This window comes from Crotalus tigris, unplaced genomic scaffold (assembly GCF_016545835.1).
Source record: "Crotalus tigris isolate CLP2741 ecotype Arizona unplaced genomic scaffold, ASM1654583v1 scf7180000024293.1627790, whole genome shotgun sequence".
Lineage (NCBI taxonomy): Eukaryota > Metazoa > Chordata > Lepidosauria > Squamata > Viperidae > Crotalus > Crotalus tigris.
This window is the reverse complement of record NW_024100466.1, coordinates 1040363-1055353: the sequence shown is the minus strand read 5'-3', so window position 1 is coordinate 1055353 and position 14991 is coordinate 1040363. Positions and strand designations below refer to the sequence as shown.

General features: G+C 44.4%; 1 protein-coding gene across 1 annotated transcript; it reads left to right on the top strand.

The window, feature by feature from the left end:
* The first annotated feature begins 36 nt into the window (after window positions 1-36).
* ANXA4 (annexin A4) lies at window positions 37-14934 on the top strand. Its single transcript, XM_039324286.1, has 13 exons — window positions 37-138; window positions 4608-4662; window positions 6091-6178; window positions 6838-6932; window positions 8017-8130; window positions 9030-9120; window positions 10030-10109; window positions 10363-10419; window positions 10994-11087; window positions 12027-12122; window positions 13073-13131; window positions 13971-14093; window positions 14495-14934. The coding sequence occupies exons 2-13, from the start codon at window positions 4660-4662 to the stop codon at window positions 14552-14554; spliced, it is 960 nt and encodes a 319-aa protein (XP_039180220.1). The 5' UTR covers window positions 37-138; window positions 4608-4659; the 3' UTR covers window positions 14555-14934.
* The last annotated feature ends 57 nt before the right edge of the window (window positions 14935-14991 follow it).

Below are 14991 nucleotides of genomic sequence, written 5' to 3'. Positions count from 1 at the left end.
GCGGAATTCCCGGCAGCCGCTGGGCGCCCCCGCCGCGAGGGCAGGCCTTCGCCCGTGGCCGCCCTTCAGGGCGGGCCTCGAGGTCCCTAAAAAGGAAGCGGAGCCGGGCCGAGCGGCTTCCAGGGCGAGGACGAGCAGGTAGGCGGGAGGGCGGGCGAGGCCAAGTGGCCGGGGCCGGATCGGGCGCCGCGCTTCCCTCGACGGGGTGGGGGGCTCCTGCCGGGGACCGAGGCGTTGGGGTCTTCCCGCGGGCCGGGGCCGAGCAAGCGGGGCGCGGGGAGCCCGAGGCGGTGCCCGAGGGTGGCGGGCAGGGCAGGGCACGGCCGTAGAGCCCGGCTCGCCTGCCTCGGACCGGCCGTTGCTTGGCACACGGACTGGCGCCGGGATGGCCCCCGGGAGGCCGGGGAGCGGCCGAGGGGGTCTGCTTTGCGTCGGCGACCTTCTTTCGCCAGCTGCCCTGTCTGCATTTAACCAACCGCCGGAACGGAGGGCTGCGCTGGGCTCGCTTTCCGCCGCACGTTGGTTGCGCGTTGAAAAGTTGCAAAGCGCCTTTAAGGGAAAGCGACCCATCAATCAATCTGCAAGAAAAGGGGGGGAGGTTTGGTGGGGAGGGAGCGTCCCCCCCCCCCGCTTTCCCCACCTCCGATCTTACTGGGGCGATTCAAGCGGAATCCCGGGTGAGGAAGGGACAGAAAGTTGCAGAAGCGCAACGTTCAAGTTTAGGATAGTTTGCAGTTCAGCATGGCAGCGCCCGGCTGTTCTGTCAGCCGTAGTCTAGACTTACAACTGTTCCTTTAGTGACCGTTCAAAGTTACAAAGGCACAGGTGACTTATGACCATTTTTCACAGTTGCGACCTTTGCAGCATCACCTTAATCGTGTGATCAGAATTCAGAGGCTTAGCAACTGGTTCATAGTTATGACCGTTGCTGTGTCCCAAGGTCACGTGATCCCTTTTTGCAGCCTTCTGACAAGCAAAATCAATGGGGAGGCCAAAGTCACTTAACAACCATGTGATTTAACAACTGCAGTGATCCACTTAACAAATGTGGCAAGAAAAAGAAAGGTCATAAAATGGGGCAAAACTCACTTAACAAAAGTCTCACTTAACAACATAAATGCTGGCCTTAGTTGTGGCCTTAAGTCAAGGACTACCTGTACAGTGTATTTGGGGACAGGGAACACAGCAATTCTGCTTGGGGGTCCCGAGTGTAGCTGAGTGGTCTGAGCAGAAGCTCTACCTGCAAGCAGTACCGTTGGGAGCAGAGGCCGTCTCTAAGCTTCTTTTTAAGGCAGTGGTCCCCAACCTTTCTAGCTTTGCAGATCGGGTGTGGAAATGGTTCCAGGTGAGCAGCAGGCACGCGCACTCACCTGCCATTTGCCTAGCCCAGTTCCAAACAGTCCAAGGCCCAGTACTGGGGGTTGGGGACCCCTGTTTTAAACGATGCTTTGTGCTTTAAAGCAGGAGATGCTCAAGTACTTCCTGCTTTAGGAGAAACCCACTGTGGAGTAGCAGCCATGGAGTGTGCAGGATGGGCCACAATCTGACCCCCAGTACGGAGAGGCACTGAAGGCTGAGCTGATGTAGCCAACTTATCAACAGCTTTTGAGTTTGAAGGGAAAAGCGGAAGCTGCAAACCTCTCTGGCAGGATTATATTTCTGATCTAGATGTGGTGGGCACCAATTGGTCCCTTTTTCTCTGCTGATTTCCATAAATAAGAGTAGAGGAATCCGGGCTCATCTTGGATGGGCAACTGACTATGCTCTTCAAGCACTTTCTCACTCCGTAGGTAGATGGTTTTAAAGATACATTAAAAAAAGTGTGCGCCCCCCCCACCCCCCACCCCCCGTTTATCGCAAGTTGTGTAATGTAGTGGCTTATTCCACAAACCATGTTTGTGACAAAAATTGCTCTGGGAATTGAATGGAAGCTAATTAAAGAGAGATCCAACCTGGAACTGTAGAAGCTTCTTGGATGAGAAGTGAAATGTCTTCAAGAAAAAACAAAGTCAGTTGCCTTTTGAAAAAGCACCTTTGGGACAACCGTGACCTGGATGACCGAGAATCTCCACAGACATTCAGAGAAGCTAAGTTAGAGCAGGCAGGAGAACCTCCTAAAGAGTCTTAACTTCAGTGCCAGCAGGAATGCCAAGTTCTCCCTAGCTGCTGCGCTAGAGATTTTGACTGTAACCAGGAGAGGCAGCTGCTTTGCGATGCAGAGGGACCGGGACTTCTGATTCTGCTGACAGTCCAATGTTGGGCTATCGGTAGTGTGATGGCTTGAAAAGGGTCAGACCAGTTACTGAAGGCAGTTGACTACACACCCTGCACAAGAGGTTGCTTGCACATCTGAAAAAATGAGAGCAATCCTTTTAAAGCGATCAGATGTGTTCTTCTCTAAGCAACTGTTTAGAGTTGCTGGCCTGTTTTTTCCAAGCGAGACCCAGAGTGGAACCAGCAGAACCAGAAACGTGGCTCCATAATTTTCCATCACCCCACATTGAGCAGTTGCAAAGCAGATGGAAACAAGACTAACCGACAGGGCAGTGGGCAGAGGCTGGATTACAATGCAAGGCAGGAAGCCAAAGTGAATTATTTGATTTGCATCCAGCCTTTGGGGGTTTTTATTAGTACCTTCCGTGTTTTAATCCTTTTGTTTGCTTTCAGTTACTTATTGAAGCTTCGGGGCATTAATAACTATGTGGTTTGACATATAATTGATTTTCTGCCTATGCAAAGATTGTCTCCTGGGTAGAAACTGGAGGGGAGGTACATTAGAGGGAGAAGGGGCCTGCTCATAAAATGGATGCCAGGCAGATTAGGTCTGCCAGCTTTATACAGTAATGATTCATCCAGCCTGGAACAGATGTGGAAATTTCTACTTCTTGGGAAACTCCTCTGGTTTTGGCTCAGCCCACATTAGGGATGCCTTTGCAGTTCTCCTCAAGCTGTGTTGGGATTGCTATTCCAAGGATTCCCTAACCAGCTATGTTGGCTAGGGAATTGTGGAAAAGCATCCTCAGTATCTGGAGAGTGCCAGCCTATAGGGAAGGCTACACCAAGGATATAGCTAGGCCAGAGGTTGAATTTATTTGCAAGAAGCTATGTAACCAAAATTTGTAGTCATATGGTTAGCAGCTCACTAGATAGGGCAGACCAGGAAAAGAACTCTACCCAAAGGCTAAAACTATCTTTATTGAAATGGGTTATTGTAATAGACTGTTACCAGTTTGATTCTGCTTGACCCCTTCCTCCTCCATATACTTCCTCCTCCATATTTGGCTTTGGGAGGTGTCTACCTGAACTGCTTCCAAAGTTCTGGACTTAAACATTGTTTTAGTCCTTTCACCTAGGCAACATCACCTCCGTATCTACAGAAAGCCCCTTTCTAGGACAACTCAATGCGGCCAACTTGGCACAGCCAATTGGCCATGGCCACTTTGCTGTGGGACAACTTCAATCAATCAATCAATCAGAATAGAGCTGGAAGGGACCTTGGAGGTCTTCTAGTCCAACCCCCTGCTCAAGCAGGAGAACCTATAACATTTCAGACAAATGGCTGTCCGGTTTCTTCTTAAAAACCTCCAGTGATGAAGCACCCACAACTTCTGGAGGCAAGCTGTTCCACTGGTTAATTGTTCTCACTGTTAGGAACTTCTTCTTAATCCTCAAGGTTGCTTCTCTCCTTGATTAGTTTCCATCCATTGTTTCTTGTCCTGCCCTCCGGTGCTTTGGAAAATAAGTTGACCCCCTCCTCTCTATAGCAGCCTCTCAAATAATGGAATACTGCTATCATGTCACCCAAGTCCTTCTTTTCTCACTTCTGGTTCCACGTCGCAGTGACGCAGCCAAAGGACTGTGGGGCTCTGCACCCTGTGGCTGGTTTCGCCCTGCCAGAGGACCCTAAATGGGTCTGATGTCGCCCTGGAGAGGTGACGAAGAAGGAGGGGCACCCCGATAATCACGGAAAAAGAATTATATCTGTCTAATGCTGACAAAGGAGAATATTATTGGAAGAAGGGAAGATCAAGGAAACAAACTATTAATATATTATGGAATTATAGAAATTAATTATTAGTGATTGTTTTTTAAATATATGAACCCAGATAACATACTGTTTACTAAGCACTAAAGATTGTTACTGTAAAAAAATCAATAAAATATATTTTTTTTAAAAAAGGCCTTTTCTCTAGACTAGTCATACCCAATTCTTGCAAACATTCTTCATATGTTTTAGTCTCCAGGCAAGGGTGTGCTGATTTTTTCACCCAACCTATCTTTGATAAAGCTTACGTTCAATTAAAATTGAATGAAATTATTTGCATACACTTAATACGATTAGTTCCTCTTTTAAAAATGGCAATTTTATGCAATTATGGGGAAAGGGGATTTGAGAGACCCACATTGAATGTCTTCAGGGCCCAGATATACCCGTTTGGTACATATTTACCTGCTGCAGATGTTCATGCCCACCCATAATCTTTCCAAGCATCAGATATTGTTTAATTTCCTCTTTAATAGCAAAAAGTGCCACAGAGTTTAATAACCATTCCTTTCTTCCTGTGTTTGCTGATCCTTATCAGAATTTATTCTCTTTTTTATTGCAGGGTCCATCTGCAGGGCTGACTGGTTGCTAGAGAATTGCGGAAGTTTATTGCCATGGTACGTGGTTTTGCTTGCTTGAGGTCCCAGGCGGTGCCTGGCACTTGGCGCCTGGCGTGCCCTGGATCTGATCAAAGGTCCAGTGTTCTGAGCTGTTGGCTCAGGGCAATTAATCAGATGGATTAATTGGGGTAAATATTATCTTTGGGAACAGCTATTAGAGGGCTTGGTGTGGCAGCGAATGATGTGATATGTTGGTTCCTTTATTTTGGGTTCAGTGAATAGGGTGACCCTAGCCATTGTGTGCCATGAATGGTGGTTTTCGGCTTTGTTTCTAATGCCAAGGTAGCCAATTGTGTATTCAGCAAGTCATAGTTAAACCTTGGTTTAGCACTAGGTGGAAAACCCAGTTAACTTTCCTTCCCTTTGCTACTTTCATTGTGTAGACAGTTTCATTTGAAACTGCTTTGTGTCAGCTGGACTGGTTCAACCTGGCCTGCTCCCCTAGTGAGGCTGTGGCAGAAGATTTTCTCCAGCCTTTCTTTAAGTGGCAGCAAAGCTTCTGTTGCAGCCCAGAGCTACACCCAGGTCTTGACCTCCTCTGCAGGTGACCCTGGAAGCTAAAAATTCACCATCAGTTTCTGGCATAGGATGACAGCTCCTAATGATTTCCTTGGGAGCCAGCTTGATGTAGTGATTCAAGCTCTGGAGAAGAAGCAGCAAGACTGTAGGAGACTGGGGGACCTTGGGCCAATCCCTCCCTTTCAGGTCCAGGGAGAAGAAGGCCTGAGGGAGAATCTGCCAAGAAAATTGCAGGGACTCATTCCTGAGTCATCAGGAGTCAAGGCTGACTCAAAGGAGAGAGCCAGTTGGGTGGGGTGATTAAAGGCCCCAGGCTAGAAACCAGGAGATCGTGATTTGTGTGCCAACTGTGTGAATTTGGGCCAAGCTCTTCTCCTCATCCCTAGAAAGAAGAAAGGCAAAACCACTTCTGAAGTCTTGTCCAGGAGTCAGAATTGATTTGGAGGCACGCACATACAAATTCCTTATTTTGAGACTGAGGGGCATTTGGCTCAGTGGCTGTTCCCAAATTAATTCCCAAATTAATCACCTTTAATCTCCGTTTCTTCTGATCTTGCCTGTATCCTCAGAAGAGCCTTCCTCTGAGGGAGAGATCAAGGGGTGTGTGCCAGTCCTGGACCTTCTGAGGGGATAAACATTGTTATGATGTCTCTGGTGAAACTGAGCAGATTCACTTAATGACAGCATGGTTCATTTAACAACCACAGTGATTCACTTAAAAAATGTGCCCAAAAGATGATAAAATGGGACAAAATGCACTTAACAACTCTCTTGCTTAAGCGACAGAAACTTTGGGCTCTATTGTGGTCATAAGTCAAAGATTCCTTGTACACCTGGATTTTTTTCTCGCTTCCTCTGTTTTTCCAACTCTCCTGGGGTTTGATTTTTGACCTTTTGCGCCTTTAGGCAGGAAACAGAGGCACCGTCAAAGGGACCTTCAACTTCAACCCTGAGGCTGATGCCCAGAATCTCCGTAAAGCTATGAAAGGCTTGGGTGAGTCATCCGCTTTATTCTTGATTTATTGCTCTGAGGTTGTAGTGTTTCTGCCTCAAAGTCCCCTTTGATCAGGCCAAAATATCCTCTTTTCCTACCTGGCACCCTTGGACTGGAACTTCCAAAATTTTCAACCAGAAGCTTATGCCTGCTGCGAATTCCCAGAGGTGCTTTTTTCAAAAAAGACAATTGGACTTGATTTTTTTTCTTTGAAAACGTTTTGCTTCTCATCCAGAAAGGTTCTTCAGTTCAAGAAGAGAAGGAAGTCCAGTTGCCTTTTGGAAAAAGCAGCTTTGGATGATGAAGAGTCTCCGTAGACGTCCTGCTGGGAATTGTAAACCCTGCCCAGCTGGAGGTGGAAAGGCTAAGCTTGCTTTGTGCAGAAAGTGTTCAGAAAAGAAATCGCACAGAGATGCATCAAAGAGACCATGAGAAATAGCCTTGTTCTGAGTTAGGTCTAAACTCTGGTATTCTCTCCTCTGATTTGTGTTTCCTGTGGCCTTGCTCTGGAGGTCCTGATTAACTGCATTTTCCTGTTTGCCAAACAACTACTTGATCTCACCTACCAGCTTCTCCCCATAGTCTGCTCCATGGATTCTAGTTTCAATTGCTTGGTCGTCTTTCTTGCCCTTCTCTGAATCTTCAGTCTCTTGTCCCAGGTACTGATGAAGATGCCATCATTGACATTTTGGTCAACAGGAGCTTGTCCCAACGGCAGGAGATTAAGATTGCCTACAAATCCAGTATTGGTCGGGTAGGTAGCACTAAATGTGAACTCTGGGATTCACATATAGACTGCAAATTTGAGGGGGCTGAAAACTGCATAAAACTGTTAACATCAGCCGTGGAATGAATAGTGAGAAAATTTGAGAAGAGCCACATTAGATTTCCTAAATAATAAGGTAAATGGCAAGGTAATGTAAGATAAGATTTATTGTCATTTTTCCAGTGAAAAATATGTATATACACATATACATATGCTGTATATATACATATATATATTCAATAATGATGGTGAAAATGCAACTCCTGGGCATAATTATAAATGGAATGAATAAAGCGCGTTCACCAGGAGAGTTTAAAGTTAAAATACTTTAATTAAAGTATTTTACTATAATATATATATGTTATATATATATTTACTATATATACACACACATATACACATACATATATGAATGTATTTTATATTTCTAAAATTTGGATTGCTAGCAAAGAATTAAGGGAGAACTGGAATAGCTATTTCGAACTCTTTAGCTCTTTTCAACCAGACATACCCTTCTGAGATTCGAACCTGGGCTGTCTGCATGTTAGGCAGCTGTATTAACCTCTAGGCCACAGGCTCTGTCTCACTTTTGCCAGCTGTGTTAGGGAGGGAAGAAACAGGGGAGGAGTTATCTAGAATGCTGTATGTTACACCCTGTTTATATATATATAAATCACTGTCCATTTTGAATACATAGCAGAAAGAAGGGACTTGAGAGTTCACAAGATTGATACTATATCAATGGAACAAAGTAGGAGACAGGGAAGAAACAGAGAAGTAAAAAAAAAATGGCCCTGAGAAATTTCAAGCCAAATTCATTGATCACTGCTAAGTTTCCAACGATCAGGTCAAATGTGAGATTCTGTGGTCACAAAAAAGGTTGATCTTGGTTTATGTCCTTAAAATTGAAAAGCCAGCTGTCGTACAGCTTTGACTTTTGCCTTGAAGGAAATATGCCAATTTTAGAAGAGAATTACCGGTAGAACTAAGATTTAATTTTGGGTGGTACACTTGAAACAAAAAATGACACTAGACATTGTGATGTTATCTAATCATTTTCTTTCCCCAACAGGATTTGATTGATGACCTGAAGTCTGAGTTGAGTAAGAATTTTGAGAAAGTTATTATTGGGCTGATGACCCCCATCACCCTGTATGATGTAGAGGAGCTGAAAAGAGCAATAAAGGTTTGCAAACATTTTAACTACAACAAAGAAGCAGAGATTTGTGTGGAAGTGTCCATGAGGCTGTTTTATATCAGACCAAGACCTGTATCTCAAAAGGTCATATGGAATATATTCTTTGGACAATTTGCTTCAAGGTTCCAGGAAGTGGGTAGCATGGAGATGCCTTACTCATCTCTAGATGCTGACTTGCAACATGGATCCAACTAGGTCTTGGGGGAGGTCAAAGAGTCAAGGTGATCTCTGCAGCTACATGATTGAAGCGCCACCCTTTTTGTACAAATATTGACACATGTTGACATTTGAGCAGGGGGTTGGACTAGAAGACCTCCAAGGTCCCTTCCAGCCCTGTTACTGTATGTTCCATGTAAAAAAGAGGTGAGCAGTTACAGCCATAACTGTAGCTCTACGTTTTGCCCCAGCTCAACTTAGCATATTGTTGACTATGTCAAGTAGGTGTGTCCAACCTTGGCAGCTTTAAGACTTGTGGAACAAATGTGCTTCTTGGGTTGGAGCCCTCTTTGAGTCTGACATCAGAGAGACAATAAACCATGGGAATGGGTTGGAAAATGGGGATCCAGTGAGCCACCTGAAATTGTAGGAATTTGCTCCATCTGTTCCTGGTTTTTGTCCCCCTACTTTGGGGTAGGGAGCACCTATGACAGTGTGCACCTACGAGAGCAGGAAATACGATAGACTCAGTTTTCCATCATATGGCAGCATATTGCATTTTCATACTATAAAATTCCACACAGTCCCTCAGCTTGAGATCTTTGAGCTTTGGTTTCCACCTTCAGGTTGGTCAAAATTATTTTGAAGCCTGGAGATGTTCCTAGAAACATTTCCAGGCTGGCATTTGCCCAGCCTTGGCACTCTTTTGAAGCACTCGGTCTGTCCTTCAGGGAGCTGGGACAGATGAGGGCTGCCTGATAGAAATCCTGGCATCTCGTACCAATGAGGAAATCCGGAGGATTAATGACACCTATCACCGTCGTGAGTATTCTGTCCCATAGCCTTCCTCACTCGCCTGCAGCCAATTCACGCAGCTTTCTGGAATCATATGGCCAGCTGTGCTCTAACGGCAATTGGAAGGCCTGAACGCCATTTGCACGCTATGTTTGGGGATATGCAGACCTACCCTTAACTCACAGACCTACCACAGAGAATGCTTTTAGATACATTTCCCAGAATTTGTGCAGAACCAATCTTGGAGTCTAGTGGGATTCCCCACGGTCATAACTGTCTGCAGACCCTGGTCAAAAAAGTCAAGATGGCCTCTATGATGTGCACATGAAAAATCAAGATGGTGTCTCTGATGGTGCACATAAAAAATAGGCGGAGCTGTGATTGATTGCACCATTGCTGTCAGCGATTTAAGGCAAATCAAACTTGAACACCAATGTTGTGAATATTAAAATTATATTCATTATAGGATTTCTGTCAGATCTGAGTCCAAAGATGACCCAGTGAGATCCAATTGAATCCATTTCTTTATTTGCTTTCACCCAATGGACATTATCTTGCCAGGCTAAAGCTGTAACCTTCTAACCTACCGAATATACTCTGGGAGGGTCTGAATCTTTTCCTCTCTCCCCCCAACAGTCCAGGACTGCACAGTCTCTTGTCTTGGGCCTCTCTGGAAAGGTCAGGCATGAAATATCAGGTTTACAGTTAAACTGATTTACTGGTGCTCACACCTCCTGTTCCTCAAGGTTATTCTCACAACCCTCTACATCTGCAGACACCATCCAGACTTTTTTGGTCATGCCCTGCAGACACCCCTGCAAGTGAGTGGTTGTTTTTCAGTAAGTTGCCATAGTTGTGAAGCTTTCCTCAGCTCCACCAATTGTCTGAATGGCACTGTGCTGCCTTTTTGAGATATACCTTTGGGCCTTTTCGCAGAGTATGGAACCACCCTTGAGAAAGACATTGTTTCAGATACTTCCTCCAAGTTCCGGAGAGTCCTGGTATCCCTGTCGACTGTAAGTATTTGGCTCTTGTCATGCCGCAGATCACACTTCACATAGTGGATGCATTCACACCGCACCCTAAATCACGGTTTGTCTTTGTTGAGCAAGCCTTTTTGCAGATGTGAAAATGAATCATGGCTTGTTTGAGAACATTTTGTGTTATCTTGACCTTTCTTTGCAGTTCTGTGTAGTGATTCAAAACTTGGGTGTATACAAAAAATTGCTGTTGAGCTTCACTTGCCTCCCCCCTGCCTTTTCTCCCCAGGGCAACAGGGATGAAAGTAAGCATGTCGACCAGGGGCTGGTCCAGGAGGATGCCCAGGTGAGTGCCCCATTTGCAGCAATGAATAGGCAGCTTGCTGCTTTATTTCCAAACTGCTTTTCTTTTAAACTGGGTATAACTTAATTCCCACTCTTTGCCTCTTTAAATCCTTCAGAACAAAGGTAGGTGAGCACAGGTGGACATTGCAGGGCCTGTTGAAGACCCCCAAAATTTAGCAGCCAAATGGCAATTTGGGGGTGACACAATAAATGTCTCCTTATCCCCACCCCATTGTGTGTCACATGCAGACCATTGTTATCAGTTGCAGTAAGGCCTGGTAAGCTTAAAACAATTATTGTGCACAACATTGCATCCCCAGGACCCAAAATAATTAGTTTTACATCCTCAGTCACGTCCCAGCTTTACAATTGCGTGCCTTACAGCTCAGAGGTGGAGAGTTCCATTTCTTTATCTGTGTGAAGTTGCCCATCTCTCCTACTGTCTGTGAAAACATGAAGGAAGCTACCATGGGGCAGTTGTACTAGGTTGTGGTTCCAAACCTCAGACCCCACCCATCCCCTGCCTGTTCTTTCACTGCCTTGCAAAATCTGCTCTTTGTGCCTGTTTTTTCTAGTGCCTGTATGAAGCAGGAGAGAAGAAATGGGGCACCAGTGAGGGTCAGTTCATTACCATCTTGTGCTCCAGAAGCAGGAGCCATCTGTTAAGAGGTAAACAATGAGGTTGGCAGCGTATTCTTGTAAAAAAAAGAAGCGCCCTGGGAATCACGTCTGTTCTAGAATGAATGCTAAAATGGGATCTATTCTCCAACTGTAAGCTATACTAACAAGCAACATGATGATCTGTCAGTTGTAGGCTGGGAATGAGAGTTGCAGCAACTAAGTCCTGCTGTTTAACTCTTTTGTTTAATTCTAGTCACCATGATACAAAAAAGAGGCTGAGATCCTGGAAAGTGTGCAGAAAAGAGCAACAAAGATGGAGGCTAAATCATATGATGAAAGGTTGAGGGAACTGGGCATGTCTAGTCTAACAAAGAGAAGAACTAGGGATGTCGTGATAGCTGTCTTCCAATTCTTGAGGGGCTGTCACAGAGGAGAGGAGTGGTCTCAACCTATTCTCCAAAGCAGGACAATAGGCAGGACAATGGGTGGAAGATTATCAAAGAGAAATCTAACCTGGAACTAAGAAGACACTTTCTGACAGTGAGAACAATTAATCAGTGAATGGCTTGCTTTCAGAAATTGTGGGTGCTCCATCACTGGAAGTTTTCAAGAAGAGATGGCATAGCCATTTGTCTGAAATGGTATAGGATCCCTGCTCAAGCTGGGGATTGGACTAGCAGATCTCCAAGATCGCTTCCAACTCTGTTATTCTAATGTTCTGTGACTCAAGCATGATGGTGTGATTTCCCCATTACTTGTGGCCACCATAGACTAGCATAGGTCTTTTCTTATTTCAGGACATCTGCTGTTTTCTCTTTTATTTTTTTAGAAAAAATATACAGTATAATCAGGAAATGGGGAATATTGGAAATTTGAATATAGAAATAACAGAACAGAGGACCTCATAGACATAGCTGAGTCTCCAGGTTTGGGAGGTTTTGGAACTGCTTTTCTTTTGTTTGCTAATAAAAATATTTATTTATTTAGTATTTGATGAATACAAGAACATTGCTAACAAAGATATTACAGAGAGTATTAAATCCGAGATGTCAGGAGACCTTGAAGATGCCTTGCTGGCAATAGGTGAGGACTCAACATCAGCTTTTATTTCTCTCTAGCTGGTGACAGTTGCTTTGCAGGGGGTTACCTTGCATCCAGGGTGTCCGCAACATGGAGAGAGGGAAACTCTGCCCAACAATGGGAATTCATTTTTAATTTCCTCATGGTTTGAAGTTAATATCATTTGCATTTGTTGTAACAGAACAAACATTTCCTCCTGGTAAGTATTTATTTTTTCTTGGTATGTTCTTTCTGCAGATCTCTGATGCTCCATAATGACCAAAAGTCCTTTCTCTGCCAATCACTTTAAAGTCGCAATTTAAAAAATATTTATAATCCAGGCAGGTCAATTTTTTCTAAGTTTTGTAGTTCTCACTTTGTAGATAGTCCAGCTGCTCTTTGTTTAATCAACACCTTGAAGGTTACGACAAGAAGCTTCTTTCTGCTTCTTACTGCTTTTAGGGCAGTATTTTCATCCACCACTAGATGTCAGCACCAGTCCATCTTTCAATTTTTTCCCCCTAAACTTAATTCTTCTGTTTAGACACACACCCCTCACTTTCAGAGGATTTTTACTTCTGGGGGTTTTCTTTTTTTCTCAGGAAATCAGTCAGGTAGAAGAGAGAAAATCAATATTCTTACCCAGTTCAGTCACGCTGTTTACAGTCACGCTTAGTTTAGTGCTTTTCGGCTTCAGCTGCATGTAGCTTGGGCTAGATTCATGAATGATGCTAGCCTTTCTTCTGTCGTTTTTTGGAGAGCTTTCCCCAAATGTCCGGATCGACCGCCGTCTCCTCAGGATTGACAGGGCTTCCCTCCTTCCTTGCTACCTCTCCAGGGCAGCTTTTGGCCCATTTGGGGTTCCCAAACAGAAAGAAATCAGCCGTAGGGCGCAGAGCCCTGCAATCCCTCGGCTGTTGTGCTAAACTGCGCAGAACCAGAAGCCTAACTGCCTTTCTTTATTCTCCTCTCAGTAAAATGCATGAGAAATAGACCTGCCTACTTTGCTGAACGGCTGTACAAGTCTATGAAGGTAAATATAATGCATAAAAATGGCTGCAAACTGAATAGGAGCTCTGTAATAGGACTGCCTTATTAAGGGATTGATTTCCTGTTGTTATATGATCCGGGTATAGGCATTGCGTGAAAAAGGCTGGCGTTTAATCCCTGGCTTCTCCAGAATAGGTTGGATAACGCTGTCCTAGGGATTCTGCAAAGTTCCAGCAAGACACTCTATCAGTGTCTCTCAACCTCAGTGACTTTTAAGATGTGTGGACTTCAAGTCCCAGAATGCTGGCTGGGGAATTGTAGGAGTTAAAGTCCATATATTTTACAAGTTGAGAAACACTAACAGCTTGATTTAGCACAATTAGCAGGTGCTGATAGAATATTTATAGTTCAGAGTTGAACTGTGAGATCCTTGATGCTCTCTGAGCACGGTGGCTTTTGGCAGAAGTTTCATGACCAAACTAGTTAACATGCTCAGTGCTATCTTGAAGTTGAGCCATGGCAACCGGATTTTTTTTCTTTTTGGTTTGGAATGATTGGCTACTTATTCAAATAGCTTCTTCAACTTGAAGAAGCTACTTAGATAATTAGCAAATCATTTCAAACCAAAAAGAAAAAAAGTTCAGTTGCCATGGCTCAACTTCCAGGTAACTATACCTCAAGGACTGAGAATCTTCATCAGTGCTAGCTCACCTAGTTTGATATTACCTAGTTTGGTAATGAAATGTATGCAAGAAAACCACCATGCTCAAAGTGTCAAGGGCTCCACCATTAGCAGGTGGCTGTTTTAAAAGGGACAAAATGTTTTGCTGGCTGAAGTTCAGCGTTGACTTGGCGTGTCTTTCTTTTCCAACCCGAAACCAGGGGTTGGGGACCGATGATGACACTCTGATTCGCCTGATGGTTTCTCGCTGTGAGATCGATATGATTGACATTAAGGCAGAGTTCAAGCGCATGTATGGAAAATCCCTCTACTCTTTCATTAAGGTGAGCTGCGGTGTGTGATCTTATGCAATTTCTGCACAGTATCACCTTGGTCTTGCACAGAGGATGAGAGGTGTGCCCAACAAACTGTTCCAATGTTACTGGGGCACTTCCAGCCAAAGTCATCTGTAGGTTGCAATGAAAAACATCAAGATGGCAGTCACTGAAACTCAGCCTATTTTCAGTATGTCGTGGAACTTGGGTTGCGTCATTATGGCACCATCTTCCGACTATACCTTGTGGGCACCCTTGCTTTCAGGAAAGGCAAGAGTGGTTCACATTAAACACATGGTGAACTTTATTCTGCATACCTGTAATTCAGAGGTAATCAGAGCCCTGGTTTGCTAGAATTTGCATCCTTTTAATAAAATAAAACTGAACGATGCTTTGTTTTTCCCTTCTAGGGAGACACCTCAGGGGACTACAGGAAAGTTCTGCTCCTTCTGTGCGGCGGAGAAGACTAAGAGCTTCCAGATTTCTTCCCCATCTTGACATTGAAGACATGTCCCTGGCTGTCCCCATAGGACAAAGGTGGAGAACTATGGCCCTATTTTATGACTTTGGACTTCAACTCCCAGAATTCCTAAGCCAAGATGGCTGACTCAGGAATTCTGGGAGTTGAAGTCCACAAGTCACAAAAAGGCCGTAGTTCCCCACCCCACGGTAGATGACAAGTAGTTGAATCTTTTGTAACAGTGCTTTTAAAAATGCCAACCATATCATGCTAACGTTGATTGTGCCTGCTCTCTATTTCTAAATTTTTAAAAAAAATTAGCCCCTGCTTTGAAACAGGTGGACAATATGCAGTATAAAATGAGCAATACAATAAAACATTTTAAAATTTTGGCTCCGTCTCATTTATACTGCATAAAGATGAGGTTTTTATTGAATACAGGTAATC